This window comes from Piliocolobus tephrosceles, chromosome 4, assembly GCF_002776525.5.
Source record: "Piliocolobus tephrosceles isolate RC106 chromosome 4, ASM277652v3, whole genome shotgun sequence".
Lineage (NCBI taxonomy): Eukaryota > Metazoa > Chordata > Mammalia > Primates > Cercopithecidae > Piliocolobus > Piliocolobus tephrosceles.
In genome coordinates, this window is record NC_045437.1 from 132,947,115 (window position 1) to 132,963,809 (window position 16,695).

A 16,695-nucleotide genomic window follows, 5' to 3' on the forward strand; every position below is an offset into this window, starting at 1 on the left:
GAATGGCGTAAACCCGGGAGGTGGAGCTTGTAGTGAGCTGAGATCTGGCCACTGCACTCCAGCTCGGGCGACAGAGCAAGACTCCGTCTCAAAAAAAAAAAAAAAAAAAAAAAAATCCCTATCTGAAGCCTGGTCAGAAAAAAAATGGTGGGGGTGGGGGCGGTTTAGGAGGGTTACATCTTGTCTCTCCCTAACTTCTATTGCCCTGTCACTATTAATCATTTGGTGCTTCCCGTATGTTGTCTGTGACATCCCCTATATCACGCTGAATTCTACTGATTTCTTCTATTGCATAACTTATGTCCCCCAAAAGACGGTAAGGTCTGGGAAGCCACATCCTATGTCTTATTCATTTGCTCCAATGAGCTAGCTACAGGAGAGGATACTAAGAAAAACTGCCACAGGTCTTCACAGTAACTACAATGTAGTCAGTAGGTAAGACACATGCCCAAATATTTCTTTCTTTTTTTTTTTAGACGGAGTCTCCCACTGTCGCCCAGGCTGGAGTGCAGTGGTGCAATCTCGGCTCACCGCAACCTCCACCTCCCAGGTTCGTGCCATTCTCATGCCTCAGCCTCCCTAGTAACTGGGACTACATGCGCCCACCACCACGCCCTGCTAATTTTTTTGTATTTTTAGTAGAGATGGGGTTTCACTGTGTTAGCCCAGATGGTCTCGATCTCCTGACCTCGTGATCCGCCCGCTTTGGCCTCCCAAAGTGCTGGGATTACAAGTGTGAGCCACCATGCCTGGCCCACATGCCCAAATATTTCTAAGAGAAAATGATCCACCTCCAAAAGAAGCACAGCGTTCAAGGAAGGGAGATACCAAGACTAGTTTAACTTGGCCCATAATCCCAGCACTTTGTGGGGCCGAGGCAGGTGGCTCACTTGAGGCCAGGAGTTTGAGATCAGCCTGGCCAACATGGTGAAACCCTATCTCTACTCAAAATACAAAACAACCTAGCTGGGTGTGGTGGCATATGCCTGCAATCCCAGCTACTCAGGAGACTAAGGCACAAGAATCGCTTGAACCCAGGAGGCGGAGGTTGCATTGAGCCCAGATTGTGCCACTGTGCTCCAGCCTCGGTGAAAGAGCGAGACTCTGCCTCGGAAAAGAAAAGAAAAGCCATACAGAGAAGTTAGCATATAAACTGAGGCTAGGTTTTGAAGGATGGGGAGGTTTCGGGCATGTCGAAACAATGTGGTGGGTGGTGATCTTGTGAATGTACGTTTTTAACAAGCCCTCCAGGGGTTTCTGATAAGCACTAACATTATCTGCAGACCCAGCACAAGGTTAAGCAAAGGACTTCTTCATAAAGGCCAATGTGGACATGATTACTTGACATGAGGAATTAAAGAGGGAGGGTGGGTACTAAATGACATAGTTTAAGTCCGTGTTCTCCAAACCTGGCTGAGCATCAGAAGTGTTTCAGTTACTTGATACAAACGTCGGCCCCAAGGATTCTTGCTTAATAGGGTTTGGATGGGGGCCAGCAATCTCCACTTTTGTCCCGTACCTGAGATGATTCTGATCCAGCCATTACCAAGTGGCTGCCATTACCACCATTTCCTTTTTTTCTTTTTCTTTCTTTCTTTTTTTTTTTTGAGACAGCGTCTCACTCTATCGCCCAGGCTAGAGAGAGTGCAGTAGCACAGTCTTGGTTCACTGCCACCTCCACATCCTGGGTTCAAGCAATTCTCATGCCTCAGCCTTCCAAGTATCTGAGATTACAGGCTCAAGCCACCACACCAGGTTGATTTTTGTATTTTTAGTAGAGACAGGGTTTCACCATGTTGGCCAGGCTAGTTTCAAACTCCTGACCTCAAGTGAGCCACCTGCCTCGGCCTCCCAAAGTGCTGGGCTTACAGGTGTGAGCCACCGTGCCTGACCTTATTACCACCATTTTCTTTTCTTTTCTTTGAGAGTTTTGCTCTTGTTGCCCAGGCTGGAGTGTAATGATGCGATTTTGGCTCATCACAACCTCTGCCTCCCGGGTTCAAGCAATTCTCCTGCCTCAGCCTCCCGAGTAGCTGGGATTACAGGCATGTGCCACCACACCTGGCTAATTTTGTATTTTTAGTAGAGAAGGGTTTCTCCATGTTGGTCAGGCTGGTCTCGAACTCCCAACCTCAGGTGATCCGCCCGCCTCGTCCTTCCAAAGTGTGTGAGCCACCGTGCCTGGCTTACCACCATTTTCTAGTCCACTCCATGGCAGCAAGTTTTTTGGCCTCTCTCAACTAGTGATTTTACCTTGAGCATGACTCTTACCAATCAGGGTTTCTCAACCTTGACATTACTGACATTTTGAGCGAGGCAGTTCTGTGTGGTGGTAGGCTGTCCCATATACTGCGGGATATTCAGCAGCATCCCTGGCCTCTACCTACTAAATGATAGTAGCACCACTATCATCGTAATATCAAAAATGTAGTAATCAAAATGTCTCCAGACATTGCCAATATCCCCTGAGGGGCAAAACCTCTTGAGGACCGCAGCCATAGATGAAGCAGTAGCAGCCATCATTCACTGTTCTTAGAGCATACTCAGGGGATACCTAAGATGCTAGAACCTAGTTGTCCTTGAAATCCGTGGCTAGCCAAAGACGCCTCTTCCCCTAATGTGATCACATTTTTAGAGAGACAGAAACACTGCTACATTGTCACAGAAGCCTTCAAATCCTCTGAGTTCCTACAAGCTGGCATCTCCGCTAGTCACTGGGTCTATAAACTGGAGAAACCAGTGTCTGTCCTTAGGGAGAATATCCTGCATGACAGTTAGTCAGACTAGGGTTTGTAACTCTGCAGTGACTCACAGTGTGATCCTAGTGAATTTCCTCCATTTCTTTTGAGTCTCAGTTTTTGAACTATTAAATGGGGGTAATAATGCATAATAGGTGTCAGGTACCTAAAACATATAAGGTCTCCATATAGCTTTAAAAGGAAGCTTCTGAGACCAAGTGCAGTGGCTCATGCCTGTAATCCTAGAACTCTGGGAGGCTGAGGCCGGCAGATGACCTGAGGTCAGGAGTTCGAGACCAGCCTGGCTAACATGGTGAAATCCTGTCTCTACTAAAAATACAAAAATTAGTCAGGTGTGCTGGCACATGCCTGTAGTCCCAGCTACTTAGGAGGCTGAGGCGGGACAATCGCTTGAACCCAGGAGGTGGAGGTTGCAGTAAGCTGAGATGGTGCCACTGCACTCCAGCCTGGGTGACTCCATCTCAAAAACAAAACAAAACAAAAAAAACAAAAGGGCTGGGCGCGGTGACTCACGCCTGTAATCCCAGCACTTTGGGGAGGCTGAGGCAGGTGGATCATGAGGTCAGGAGTTCGAGACCAGCCTGACCAACATGATGAAACCCTATCTCTACTAAACATACAAAAATTAGCTAGGTGTGGTGGCTGCAATCCCAACTACTTGGGAGAGTGAGGCTGAAGAATCGCTTGAAACTGGAAGGTGGAAGTTGCACTGAGCTGAGATGGAGCCACTGCATTCCAGCCTGAGCAACAAGAATGAAACTCTGTCTCAAAAATAAAAATAAATAAAAATAATAAAAAAAGGAAGCTTCTGGGCAGCTGAAAGTTGGCACACCCCTCAGGTATACATAAAGCCAACTCAGGAGCTTCCAGTTAAGAGTATTTCAGAGTTCCTCCCCTCACCTAAGGTGCACAACATTCCCTACTCACTGAGTTGGCCCCCAACTTATCCTAGGCCTCTGAAAATACTCCACACCACCTGGCCACAATGATTGGAACAGGGATGGGTCCATTAACCAAGTGGGACCAATCCTTCTCTGGGATTTGTCTAACCAGAGCAGCAGTGGAAGCACTCCTTGTGGTCTACAGGCCAGGGTTTCCTGTGGCTTTGCTCCCCAAGGTCAGCCAGTCTGATAATGATACCAGTGTTCAGAAAGCCACAAAGGGGCCGGGCGCGGTGGCTCAAGCCTGTAATCCCAGCACTTTGGGAGGCCGAGACGGGCGGATCACGAGGTCGGGAGATTGAGACCATCCTGGCTAACACGGTGAAACCCCGTCTCTACTAAAAAATACAAAAAACTAGCCGGGCGAGGTGGCGGGCGCCTGTAGTCCCAGCTACTTGGGAGGCTGAGGCGGGAGAACGGCGTAAACCCGGGAGGCGGAGCTTGCAGTGAGCTGAGATCCTGCCACTGCACTCCAGCCCAGGCGACAGAGCGAGACTCCGTCTCAAAAAAAAAAAAAAAAAGAAAGCCACAAAGGGCTGGGCACAGTGGAGCATGCCTGTAATCCCAGCACTTTGGGAAGCAGAGATGGGCAGATCACTTGAGCCCAGGAGTTTGAGGCCAGCCTGGGCAATATGGTGAAACCTCATTTCTATTAAAAGTACAAAACATTAGCTGGGCATGACGCACATGCCTGTAATCCTAGCAACCTGGGAGGCAGAGGTGGGAGGATTGCTTGAACCCAGAAGGTCGAGGCTATAGTGAGCTATGATCATGCCACTGCCCTCCAGCCTGACCAAAGTGAGAGACCATGTTTCAAAAAAAAAAGAAGAAGAAGAAAAAAGAAAAATAGAAAGGAAAGAAAAAGAAAAAGAGAAGGATTCAAAGATGATGAGAGAAAATGGAAGACATACCTGGCGGTAGTACAGCTCCTGGCTTTCCCCCAAAACATTGGTGACTCTGCCCTATCCATCCTTGATTATGTAAACCCAACTTCTCTCTTTTGCTTGAACTAGTTCAAGTTCAGTTTATATTACATGCAACTGAGAGGATCTTAATAGATGCTATTTTACAAATGAGAAAGCAGAGTCTGGAGGAAGTGTGATTCACCCAGGATCACACAAAACTGGCTTTCCCATCTATTTCCACCACACCACACCCATGGAAGTGTAGCAGAAGGAGAAATGCCCAGGTCCCTACTCTTCTTTTGGTGTTTGTGACCTTCAAGAGGATCTGGTACCATCTCTTAAGGATCTCCAATTGTTTTTAATGTTAGAATCCTGTGGGCCCATCCAGACTTGCCCCTGGAACATGGAGGGAAGCTCAAAAGAGTCAAGAAGGGGGCAGTGGCTAGACATGGTAGCTCACTCCTGTAATCCCAGCACTTTGGGAGTCTGAGGTGGGTGGATCACCTGAGGTCAGGAGTTCGAGACCAGCCTGGCCAACATGGTGAAACCCCGTCTCTACTAATAAAACAAAAATTAGCCAGGCGTAGTGGTGCATGCCTGTAATCCCAGCTACTTGGGAAGGTGAGGCAGGAGAATTGCTTAACCCAGGAGGTACAGGTTGCAGTGAGTTGAGATAGCGCCACTCCATTCCAGCCTGGGCAAGAAGAGTGAAACTCTGTCTCAAAAAAGAAAAGAAGGTGGCAGCAGCTCAACCCTGGGCACCCTGCTCTGCTTGAAAAAATGAGTGTGTTCCTGGAGTCCATCTTGTTCACTTGTCTCTTCCTAGTGCCCAACACAGTATCTATCCCAAGCAGGCCCTAAGGACCGGTTTAATGAATGCATCAATCAGGGTCTATGGGAACAGTGCAGTGACAGCACTCAGCATTTCAAGTAAGCAGGTCAAACTCTACCTGTCCATAGCAAAAAGTGGGAGAAGAGCCTCAGTTCTCATCTGGAAAATGGGGATAATCCCCAAAGGAAAAATCGACAAGATGGTGTTGAGGCCCATTCAAACTCTAGGACCCAAGACTTTGGTTTTCTGTTTTTTTGTTTGTTTGTTTGTTTGTTTGAGATGGAGTCTTGCTCTGTTGCCCAGGTTGGAGTGCAGTGGCACAATCTCAGCTCACTGCAACCTCCACCACCCAGATTCAAGCAGTTATCATGCCATAGCCTCCCCTGTAGCTGAGATTACAGGCAGGTGCCACCACACCAGGCTAATTTTTGTATTTTTAGTAGACACAGGATTTCACCATGTTGGCCAGGCTGGTCTCGAACTCCTGACCTCAAGTGATCCTCCTGCCTCAGCCTCCCAAAGTGCTGGGATTACAGGTATGAGCCACTGCGTGCGGCCTAGGACCCCAAACTTTGTATAGGAGAAAATAAGAATCCATTCATGGGTTCCCTAAATAGAGAGATAATATGCTTTCAGAAAAAAAGACCCAAGAGATATGGAGTCTTTCCCTCTGGCTCCCTTAGCCCAGGAACCTTGTGCAAGTCAGTAACCCCAAGTATCAAATTGTCTCCTCTGTAAAATGGGGCCTGCCTTAAGGCACCTTGATGACTCCCTATCACCTCTATGATCCCCCAGGATACAGGGAGAATGAAATAAATATGGGTCAAGCCACTAACACCCTCTAATGCAAAAGCTTGTGGCTACTTTACCTCCATCTCATAGATTCGTTGTGCAATGCGGTTATCATGCATAATCACCCGAGATAAACGGCTCTTGGGTAAAGTTTTTGTCATTGCTGCTTCACTGGAATTCATCATGCTGAAGCAGGGAGGGAAAGGTGGTACAGGTTACAGAGGACTGGAGCCAGGGCCAGAGCACATTTGATGGGGTCCTGAGGGAGTGGCTGAGGCTTCCCCAGGTTTCTTAGGACAAGTGCAGCTCTGCCATAATTTTCAGAAGAACAAGGGAGTAACCACAGTTTCTTGTTGTGGAAAAGGTACGCTAAAGGGGTATTTCATGGATACTCAGAAGAAAAGCCATTCTGAGGATATAAAAGGGCCCAGTGCAGTCCACAAGAGAAGGGTAATCAGGAACTCAGAACCATCCTCAGAAGCAGTCATCCTTTTTTTCCTTTTTGTTTTTTTGAGATGGAGTTTCACTCTGTCTCCCAGGCTGGCGTGCAGTGGTGCAATCTTGGCTTACTGCAACCTCCACCTCCGGTTCAAGCAATTCTCCTGCCTCAGCCTCCTGAGTAGCTGGGACTACAGGTACTCGCCACCACGCCTGGCTAATTTTTGTATGCTTAGTAGGGACAGGATTTCACCATGTTGGAGAGGCTGGTTTTGAACTCCTGACCTCAAGAGATACACCCACCTCAGCCTCCCAAAGTGCTGGGATTACAGGCAAGTGCCACTACGCCCACCCAGCCAAAAGCAGTCATCTTGATGATCCTTCTTAAGGATGAAATGGTGAGAGGAGTCTTAGAGGAGAGGAGTAAAGTTGTAGGGTAGGATTCAGAAGGATGAATCTGAGAGGTGTTTAGCTTGGGGGGCACTTGCTCTAGAACGTATGCCTCAAGGGGATCTGGAAGGTGGGGGGTTGGGGGAGTATAAATTAGAGCAGGGAGAAATGAAAATGAAAAGCTTGGACAGGTGTTAGGCTGGTTAACAGGGAAATTCTGGAAGAAAGTTTGGGGAGTTTAGAAAAGTGAGGGAGGTATGGGGTGGCCAGGGGTTTTAGGAGACTCTGAAAGGTGAGAGGTGAAAGATGGGGTGGGGTGGGCTAGAATGGAGCCAAGTACTCCAGGTGAAAATACAACAATTTGGTCAAAATGAGAAAACGGTGAAAAGTGGAAACACTTCCAGGCACAGAGTTTTCACTTTTTGATAATTTGGTTACACCACGAAGTAGTTTTATGAACATATACCTTTAAATGGTTTTGTCCATTTAAAAATAATTGTTCAGGACCGGACGTGTTGGCTCACACCTGTAGTCCCAGCACTTTGGGAGGCTGAAGCAGGTGAATCACGTGGAAGTCAAGAGTTCCAGAACAGCTTGGCAAACATGGTGAAACTCCATCTCTACTAAAAATACAAAAATTAGCTGGGGGTGGTGGTGAGCGCCTATAATCCCAGCTACTCAGGAGGCTGATGCAGGAGAATCACATGAACCCACGAGGCGGAGGTTGCAGTGAACTATCGTACTACTGTACTCCAGCCTGGGCGACAAAGTGAGACTCCGTCTCAAAAAAAAAAAAAAAAAAAAAGTTCATATTTTCTTTCTAAAATGTGGAAACAAGATGTACAATGTACAATATTGAATAAATTTTGGTATGTCATAAAATAAAATACATGTAATTGTGTATGAAACATAGACACGGGTGGTGTATTAGATGGGAGAAGAAAGCAGGTTACTAGAAAGTGAACTTTTTGTGATGTATTGTTTTTTAAGTGTAAGCATGTTGTCATATATATATATATAAAATATATGAATGGATCCTGAACAAAATGCACCAAAATGTTAACAGTGATTGTCCCTAGCCAATCATGCTGCTAGTCTGTCTTATTTTTCTTATTTTATTTTTATTTCTTTGAGACGGGGTCTCACTCTGTTGCCCAGGTTGGAGTGCAGTGGCACAGTCTCGGCTCACTGCAACCTCTGCCTCCCAGGCTCAAGCAATCCTCCCACCTCAGCCTCCCAAGTAACTGGGACCACAGGCCAGCCACCATGCCTAGCTAATTTTTTGTATTTTTGGTAGAGACAGGGTTTCGCCATGTTGACCCGGCTGGTCTTGAACTCCTGAGCTCAGGTGATCACCCTCCTCAGCCTCTCAAAGTGGTGGGATTACAGGCATGAGTCACTGCACCTGGACTTATTTATCCATAAGTGTACGCTACTTTTGTAATTAGGACAAAACAGGAGTTCCAGACCAGCCTGGCCAACATGGTGAAACCCCATCTCTACTAGTAATACAAAAATTAGCCGAGCATGGTGGCGCACATCTGTAATCCCAGCTACTCAGGAGGCTGAGGCAGGAGAATCGCAATTCATTTTCAGCCAATTTGGAACCGGAGTGTCCTGTATGTTTTTAGATTTACAAACCAGTATGAACAATCCAATTTCCCAGTCTCCCATTTACATTTTTCTGACCTCTATGCACAGCCTAGGTATGAGGTGATGGAAAAGGCTGGTTTAGAGATCAAGATGCTCAAACCCAAAAGTCCCCCAAATTCTGTTTTTGTTTTTTTTTGTTGTTGTTGTTGTTGTTGAAAAAAGAAATCCCTAAAACATTTAAGGACACATAAAACTCTTCACCCACTTAGTGGGTGCACCAAATTTACCAATACTAGAAGGGGAAAAGGGTGGCAACGACTGGAAATATTCCCTTTCAAGTAATAAAGGTCATTTTGAACCAAATTGCTTTCCACCTCAAGTTCTCCATGGACAGGAGCCTGAAGGATGCAGAGAAGGGGGTTTGTGGAATGGAAAGGAGCACGGGTAATTAGGGTTTGTGAGGATCCGGGCCAGGCAGAGGGAACTGGGTTTTTTTCCAGGACCACTGGGTAACAGAAAGGCTGAGAAGGGGCATATGAGACGGATTCTAACTTGGGAGGACCTGGGCCTCGCCAGGCTCTAAGAGTCAGGGCTCACCCCCCAGGGTGCTGCAGCCACAAGATGTCATGCCTGGAGGACTAACGGGCCGGGACCGATCCTGAGAAAATGTGGACTGGAAATGGGGATTCCAGGTTCTCCCGGGATTCCGGGGCGACGGAGTTCGGGCTCCAGGAAATCGGAAGATTTAGACTGGGAAGGAGCTGGGGCCCGGGGCTACGAGGAATCGACTGTCCTGGGGTGGGAAAAAGGGCCGGGGTCCGGCTGAGGGAAGCGCCAGTCTCAAAGAGTTCGGGTTCCCTCGCGGGTCCCAGGGTCTGACGAACGCTCTGGGCATGCGGGCCGCACCTGAAGAGCATCGGCTGCTGTTCGGTCCGCGGCCGCGGGAAGCAGATCTGCGGCTGACCCACTACGCCGATTTCTCGGCGGCGGCCGAGTCTATCGCGCTGGTAGTTGGAGCCCGAGGTGGCGGCAGAACTAGTGGTCGCCTGGGGGGCGGTCCCGTTGATCGTGGAGGATCCCAGGTCCCAGGTGACCAAGGGCCTAGTCGGCTGTGTCATTGCGGCTTCCCTGTTGGAGAAAGGGTTGGAAACTGGAGGCTAGTTGCCAGCCCAGCTAGGTGGCCGCGCTGACGCGGAGTGAGTGCCTGGGCGGAGCCCTGAGCCGAGCGCCACGCGTTGCCTGGGAGACACACACTGGCGGCGGTGAAAGGGATAGGTGCTGTTGGACATGCACGCAGAGCCCGCAGGCTACGGACGCAGTGATATTGTCCCTCGGCGGCCGCCGTGGTGAGACCTGGCGTGTTGCGGTGGAGACGGACGGGTCCGGAAGAGGTGGGGTGCGGTGAGCTGAGCAGATCCTATCCGCTTCGACGCGGGGACGGCGGTGACACGGTCTTGCTGTCAGGGCGGGTAACTGGTTGAGCCAGGGTGGGGCTGCTCAGGGGCGTGGAGCTGAGGCCTGGATTTCTCTGAACACCCGGCACAGGCGATTCCTTTCTGCGACGAGCGACAATTGCTATGGAAACCAAAGTGCTAGGCCAACGGGGATTGAAGCTCGCGTATTAAGACTGGTCTCTTTCCGGAAGACCCTTGCCCGAGGCTTCGCGGGGCGGCTGCTTCCGGAACGAATCCGCCACTCTCCTGAGGGGTCTTGATACCGAGCAGGCGAAGAAGCCTATTCCAATAGCCAGCTCCCCCAGGAAACCTACCTGGCCAACCCCTGTAAGTGGTGTCTGGCTCTTGTTAACTCTTAGACTTTGTTCCACGTTTGTAACCTAGTATTTCGCTAACGCCCCGGGGTGTTTGTTCGCTTTTCCCACACATAATGGGCCAGAAAGACTTGCTTCGGGACTTTCCTTTGTCATTTTTTCCCGCTGGGTCTCTCTTTCCTCTTGTGTAAAATGGATATATTAACTCTAGATGCCGGTCTGATTAGGTTTGAAGGTCGAACCAGATGAGAGAAGCCAAAGACTTCATAGGCTGTAAAGTGGTGCAACTGAACTGCTACTGAGTTGCTTTTTTTTCCTCCCCTCCCTCTGCCTCAAGCTAAACGTTCTTCAGATCTCCTGTGATTTCTTCAGGCGGTCTTTGCGACTCCCTAGCCTCCGACCTGGAATAAATCTCTCTTTACACTTCACTTCCACAGAGCCCTGCATTTTAACTTCCCTATCCAAAGCAAGAAAAATAGTTATCATTTTCAGAGGGCTTACTCTGTGCCAAGTCCTGATAAAACTCTTTACCTGGATTATCTCATTTAATTTCACAACATCCTTTTAAGGTAGCCACTGTTATCCTCTTTTCAAGCTCTGTCTGCCTGTAATTGCCTATTTAATGTCTGTTTCCCCCACTAGACTTTGAGCTCTGAGAAAAGGGGCCATGACTGTCTTGTACATTTCAGTATCTCCAACCCCTAATATAGTGCCTGATAAATATTTCCTAACTAGCATGAAAATGACTGACCCTCCTCCCATCACTACCCTCACCCTCAAGAGCATTGTCTCTCCTGCAGACTTTTGGTTGCTGTGATGAATAGCACTTTCCTTTATTCCCAACACTCACTGGGCACTGGTTTGAGGCGCCATCAGTTCACTTCTCTCTGGATTATCTGATGATGAGGATCCAGAACATCCCTTAGCATTTAGGCTTCCACCTTGGTTCGGGAGGCTTTTTCCTTGCCCGTCATATCATCTCTAGAACAAGGCAGCCCTCGCTGCCCTTCCTGGGGTGAGCCTGATGCATTTCAATCCAGGGCATTGGCAGGTAGGATTTGCCTATGCAAGCTTTGGCTGTTCTTTTTAGTAGCCTCAGAACCACCCCCATCCCCACTCAGCCTGTTCCTGGAATTTTAGAGAAAAATGGCCAGGCTGGGGGCCATGGCTCATGCCTGTAATCCCTGCACTTTGTGAGGCTAAGACGGGCGGATCACTTGGGGTCAGGAGTTTTGGAGACCAACCTGGCCAGCATAATGAAACCCTGTTTATACTAAAAATAAAAAAAATTAGTGGGACGTGATAGCGCCCCCCTGTAATGCCAGCCACTCGGGAAGCTGAGGCACGAGAATCAGTTGAATCTGGGAGGCGAAGGTTGCAGTGAGCCAAGATCGTGCCACTGCACTTCCAGCCTGGGCGACAGAGAAATACTTTGTCATAGATAGATAGATAGATAAAATTGCTGGGCGTGGTGGCTCACACCTGTAATCCCAACACTTTGGGAGGTCGCGGAGAGCAGATCACTAGAGGTCAGGAGTTCAAGACCAGCCTGGCCAAAATGGTGAAACCCCATCTCTACAAAAATTAGCCGGGCGTGGTGGTGCCTGCCTATAATCCCAGCTACTCGGGAGGCTGAGGCAGGAGAATTGCTTGAACCCAGGAGGCAGAGGTTGCAGTGAGCCGAGATTGTGCCACTGCACTCCAGCCTGGACTACAGAGCAAGACTTTGTCTCAAAAAAATACATTTATTAATAAAAATAATGACTTTGCCTCACTCTCCAATTCCAGCACCCGGCCATTGTGCCTTGTAGCACATTCTAGCTGAGCATCTAAGCACAAGCCTCTGCTGACCCCTTTTGGTCTCTGTGGGGTCTGCCCTAGCCCAGCAGCCAGAACCCCAGGTGCACATTTGACACCTTCTGGCCTGGTGACCTCACCTGTCAAAATGCTTTCCCACCACTTATCTCATGGGGTCCTTCCTACAATCCTGGGAAGTGAGGAGAGCCGGGATTCCCATTCTCACTTTACAAATGAGCAGCAGGATCCTGGGATCCAGTACCAAATCTACCACTAATTCCTTACCTGACCTTGACAAGTTGCCTTCCTACTCCTAGGTTCCGTTACCCATCGATGAAATAGGAGAGGCGATCTGCACAAGACAGCTATATGGTCTCTTCCAACTCCCCAACCTCTCATAGTGGAAAGGTGACTTGCCCAAGATCAGAGTGAACCGAGCTGAAGCACTCCCAGTCTGCAGGTTCCCATCACTGATCAGGAAAAGCCAGAGGTGTCTCAGCAAAGAAGAAAACCCGTTCTTCTACCTTTATGTTCTGATCATGTGTTCAAGGGCCACATAGATAGGTGAGTGGGTGGGTGGATGGATGGATGGATGAGTGGTTGGATGGATGAGTGGAGGGATGGGTGGGTGGGTGGGTGGGTGGATGGATGGATGGGTAAGTGGATGAGTGGATGAATGGATGGATTGGTGAGTGAATGGATGAATGGATGGATAGATGAGACAGATACATCACAACTTTAGCACTCACTCTTAGCAGCAACTTCAGCAGCTACCTACCTTCCCCTGCTCCCTGACAAGTTACCCCTCTGATTCCAGCTGGGTAGCCCTTTGGCAGGATCCTCTGGATCCACCAAATTCTGAATTCTTCACATTCTGAAATCACTGCTCCTGCCTGACAGCCTGGAGCTAGGACCTGCAGTGTGGGGAATAAGTCTTCATCCCAGGCTTCCTTCTTGACATGTTATCAACCACTGTGCTCAACAGCTACAGCCGTGGGAGGAGAGTCAGTGGCCAGGGGCCATAAATGAAGCCTCCAACTATGGGCATCCCTCACAGAGCAGTTCCTTTTTGCCAGTAATGGCTGAAATAAGCTCTGCACTCACAATGTAGGTGAGGATCACTGGGGCAGCCACCTGGCATGGGAAGAGCATGCCCTGTGCATCATATGGCCTGGTTCACATCTGACATTAAGTTCCTCCACCTCCCTGTGCCTTGGTTTTCTTGCCTGTAAGATGGGCGTGATGCCTGACAAGTGTTGATGTGGGGAATGAATGAGGTAAGATATAAAATGCCTCGCAGGTCATAGGTGCTCAGTAAACAGAAGTTCCCTTCTTTTTGTTCCAGATCATGGAGAAATGCTGTAGAGGAAAGGAACAAAGTCTGCTGTGCATCCAGCAAGGTTTGTATATATGTACGTATGTATGTATGTATTTATTCTGAGATGGATTCTCCCTCTGTCCCCCAGTCTGGAGGGCAGTGGCACGATATCAGGTCACTGCAGCCTCTGGGACCTGGGTTCAAGTGATTCTCCTGCCTCAGCCTCCCGAGTAGAGTAGCTGGGATAACAGGGGCTGGCCATCAAACCCGGCTAATTTTTGTATTTTTAGAAGAGACAGGGTTTTGCCATGTTGGCCAGGCTGTTCTCAAACTCCTCACCTCAGGTGATTCCACCCACCTTGGCCTCCCAAAGTGCTGGGATTACAGGCGTGAATCACTGCACCCAGCCTCAAGATTTTTAAACTGGTAAGTTTTTCCAAGTACTCCAAAGCAGTGAAATGCATTTGGTGGGGGAATGAAGGGAGGGGAAATGAAATGTATTTTCAACAAGAAATGAAGTTGTGTTCAAACATACTTAATCTCTTTAAGAGATAGTACCATTCGTCTGTCCACTGCCATCATCATAGAACTTCAGGCACAAGGAATACTCCACAGAGATTTTCCAGCGACAAGTCGAACTCATCTCTTTATTTCACAGGAGTCTGGGGCAGCAGTCAGGACTCCTATGTCCCATCCCTCCGCTTCTTGGGTGAGCCTCTCCCTCATCCACATCTCCTAACCCAGCCTAACTCTCCCTAGTGGTCCATCCATCCCAGAGTGGGTGACAAGTTCTTCAGGTACCTGGTGGAAGAGGCACCTGGGTTGGAGTCCAGCTTTGATGTTAAAGAGCTGACCTTGGCCGGGCATGGTGGCTCACACCTGTAATCCCAGCACTTTGGGAGGCCAAGGCAGGTGAATTACCTGAGGTGAGGAGTTGGAGACCAGCCTGGCCAGCATGATGAAACCCTGTCTCTACTGAAGACACAAAAATTAGCCGGGTGTAGTGGTGCATGCCTGTAATCCCAACTGTTTAGGAGGCTGAGGCACGAGAATCGCCTGAACCCAGGAGGCGGAGGTTGCAGTTAGCTGAGATTGTGCCACTGCACTCCAGCCTGGGTGCCAGAGCCAGACTTCATCTCAAAACAAAAAAACAAACAAACAACAACAACAACAAAAAACACCTCATCCATAAAATAGGGCTAATAAAATGACCTATTCTGCTGTTGGGAGGATTCAGTGAGATCATGTTTTAAAAGAGCTGGGTCTTATACCTAGCACATGAGTGCTCAATAATATGTTAATCTGCTAATAGTTTTGATGACCTGAATGGGATCCCAGGTGAGATTTCATTTGAACTGAGGTGTGTGTGTGTATCTACTGGACTAAAGAATCTTTCAGCTGGGCATAGAGGCTCACACCAATCCCAGTACTTTGGGAGGCTGAGATGGGAGGATCAGTTGAGTTGAGCCCAGGAGTTTGAGACCAGCTTGGGTAACATAGCGAGACCCTGTCTCTACAAAAATACAAAAACCAGTCAGGCATGGTGGCATGTGCCTGTGGTCCTAGCTACTCTGGAGGCTGAGGTGGAAGTGGGAAGATTGCTTGTGCCCAGGAAGTCAAGACTACAGTAAGCCATGATTGTTCCACTGCACTCCAGCCTGAGTGATAGAGTGAGACCCTGTCTCAAAAAAAAAACAAAAAACAAAAAAAACAACCTTGGGCCCATCTCCTTAGCTTCAAGATTCCATTTCTCCCACAATGTCTTCCCATCCAATACCTCTCCATTCTTCACTCACTAATTTTTCTTTCTTTTAATCTTCTTCTCTCCCAATAACTATTTCATTGCTTTGAAATTTGAATCAAGATTGCACCACTGCACTCCAGCCTGTGTGAAAGAGAGACTCCATCTAAGAAAAAAAAAAAAAGGGACTATCCTGCAAGATGGTCAGTCAGACCAGGGTTTGCAACTCTGCAGTGACTCATTGTGTGATCTTAGTGAAGTTCTTCATCTCTTTGAATCTCAGTTTCCTGAACTATTAAATGGGGAAAATAATACATAATAGATGTCAGGTACTTAAAACACCTAAGGGCTCCATATAACTTTATTTTTATTTATTTATGATAGATAAATAAATTCATAAATAAGTTATAATTATTTGTATTTATTTAAATATTTATATATTTATTTAAGATAAATAATATATTTAAAATATATATTTATTTGAAATATATTTAATATAATATATATTTAAAATACTAATTTGAAATACATATTTACTTAAAATAAATATATAAAAATAAAGCTATATGGAGCCGTTAGGTGTTTTAGGCACTTGACATCTATTATGTATTATTACCCCCATTTAATATTTCAGGAAACTGAGATTCAAAGAGACTCAGAGCGAGAGACAGAGTTTTGCTCTGTGTCACAGCCTGGAGTAGGGTGGTACAATCTCGGCTTACTACAACCTCCACCTCCTGGGTTCAAGGGATTTTTCTGCCTCGTCTTCCCAAGTAGCTGGGAATACAGGCGTGCATCACCATACGCAGCTAAGTTTTGTATTTTGTAGTGGAGACGGGGTTTCACTATATGCTGGCCAGTCTGGTCTCGAACTCCTGACCTCAGGTGGTCCGCCCACCTCAGCCTCCCAAAGTGCTGGGATTTCAGGCGTGCGTTGCCATGCCTGGTCCTTCATATAGCTTTAAAAGGAAACTTCTGGACAGCTGAAAGATGGCACAGCCCTCAGGTATAAAGCCAACTCAGGAGCTTCCAGTTAAGAGTATTTCAGAGTTCCTCACCCCAACTAAGGTGTAACCATTCCCCACTCACTGAGTTGGCCCCCAGTCTATCCTGGGCTACTCAGAATACTCCACATCACCTGGCCACAGTGACTGGAACAGGGTTGGGTCCATGAACCAAGTGGGGCCAGTTGGATTCCTTCTCCAGGATTTGTCTAACCAGAGCAGCAGTGGAAGCACTCCTTGTGGTCTACAGGCCAGGGTTTCCTGTGGCTTTGCTCCCCAAGGTCAGCCAGTCTGATAATGATACCAGTGTTCAGAAAGCCACAGAGGGCTGGGTATGGTGGTTCATGCATGTAATGCCAGCACTTTGGGAAACAGAGGCGGGCAGATCACTTGAGCCCAGGAGTTTGAGACCAGACT

General features: G+C 48.0%; 2 protein-coding genes across 6 annotated transcripts in view; one reads left to right on the forward strand and one right to left on the reverse strand.

The window, feature by feature from the left end:
* C4H5orf52 (chromosome 4 C5orf52 homolog) overlaps positions 1 to 9,768 on the reverse strand; it is an 11,752-nt gene extending 1,984 nt beyond the window's left edge. The window contains exons 1-2 of the mRNA XM_023218807.1: positions 9,557 to 9,768; positions 6,307 to 6,415 (exon numbers count right to left, since the gene is read on the reverse strand). Coding sequence (XP_023074575.1) covers positions 6,307 to 6,415; positions 9,557 to 9,768 — 321 coding nt within the window. The remainder of the gene's footprint in view (positions 1 to 6,306; positions 6,416 to 9,556) is intronic.
* A 136-nt stretch (positions 9,769 to 9,904) lies between these two features.
* Positions 9,905 to 16,695, forward strand: part of SOX30 (SRY-box transcription factor 30) — a 58,948-nt gene continuing 52,157 nt past the window's right edge. The window contains exons 1-3 of one of the 5 annotated variants that reach the window (XR_002733045.2): positions 9,928 to 10,431; positions 12,533 to 12,779; positions 13,561 to 13,627. Coding sequence is in view for 1 of the 5 variants with exons in the window: in XM_023218806.1 (XP_023074574.1) it covers positions 13,564 to 13,615 (52 nt within the window). In the remaining 4 variants the exon portion in view is untranslated. Of the gene's footprint in view, positions 10,432 to 12,532; positions 12,780 to 13,560; positions 13,628 to 13,829; positions 14,243 to 16,695 lie in introns of those variants that run through there. The other 4 variants (XR_002733044.2, XR_002733043.1, XM_023218806.1 and 1 more) reach the window with 4 other exon arrangements.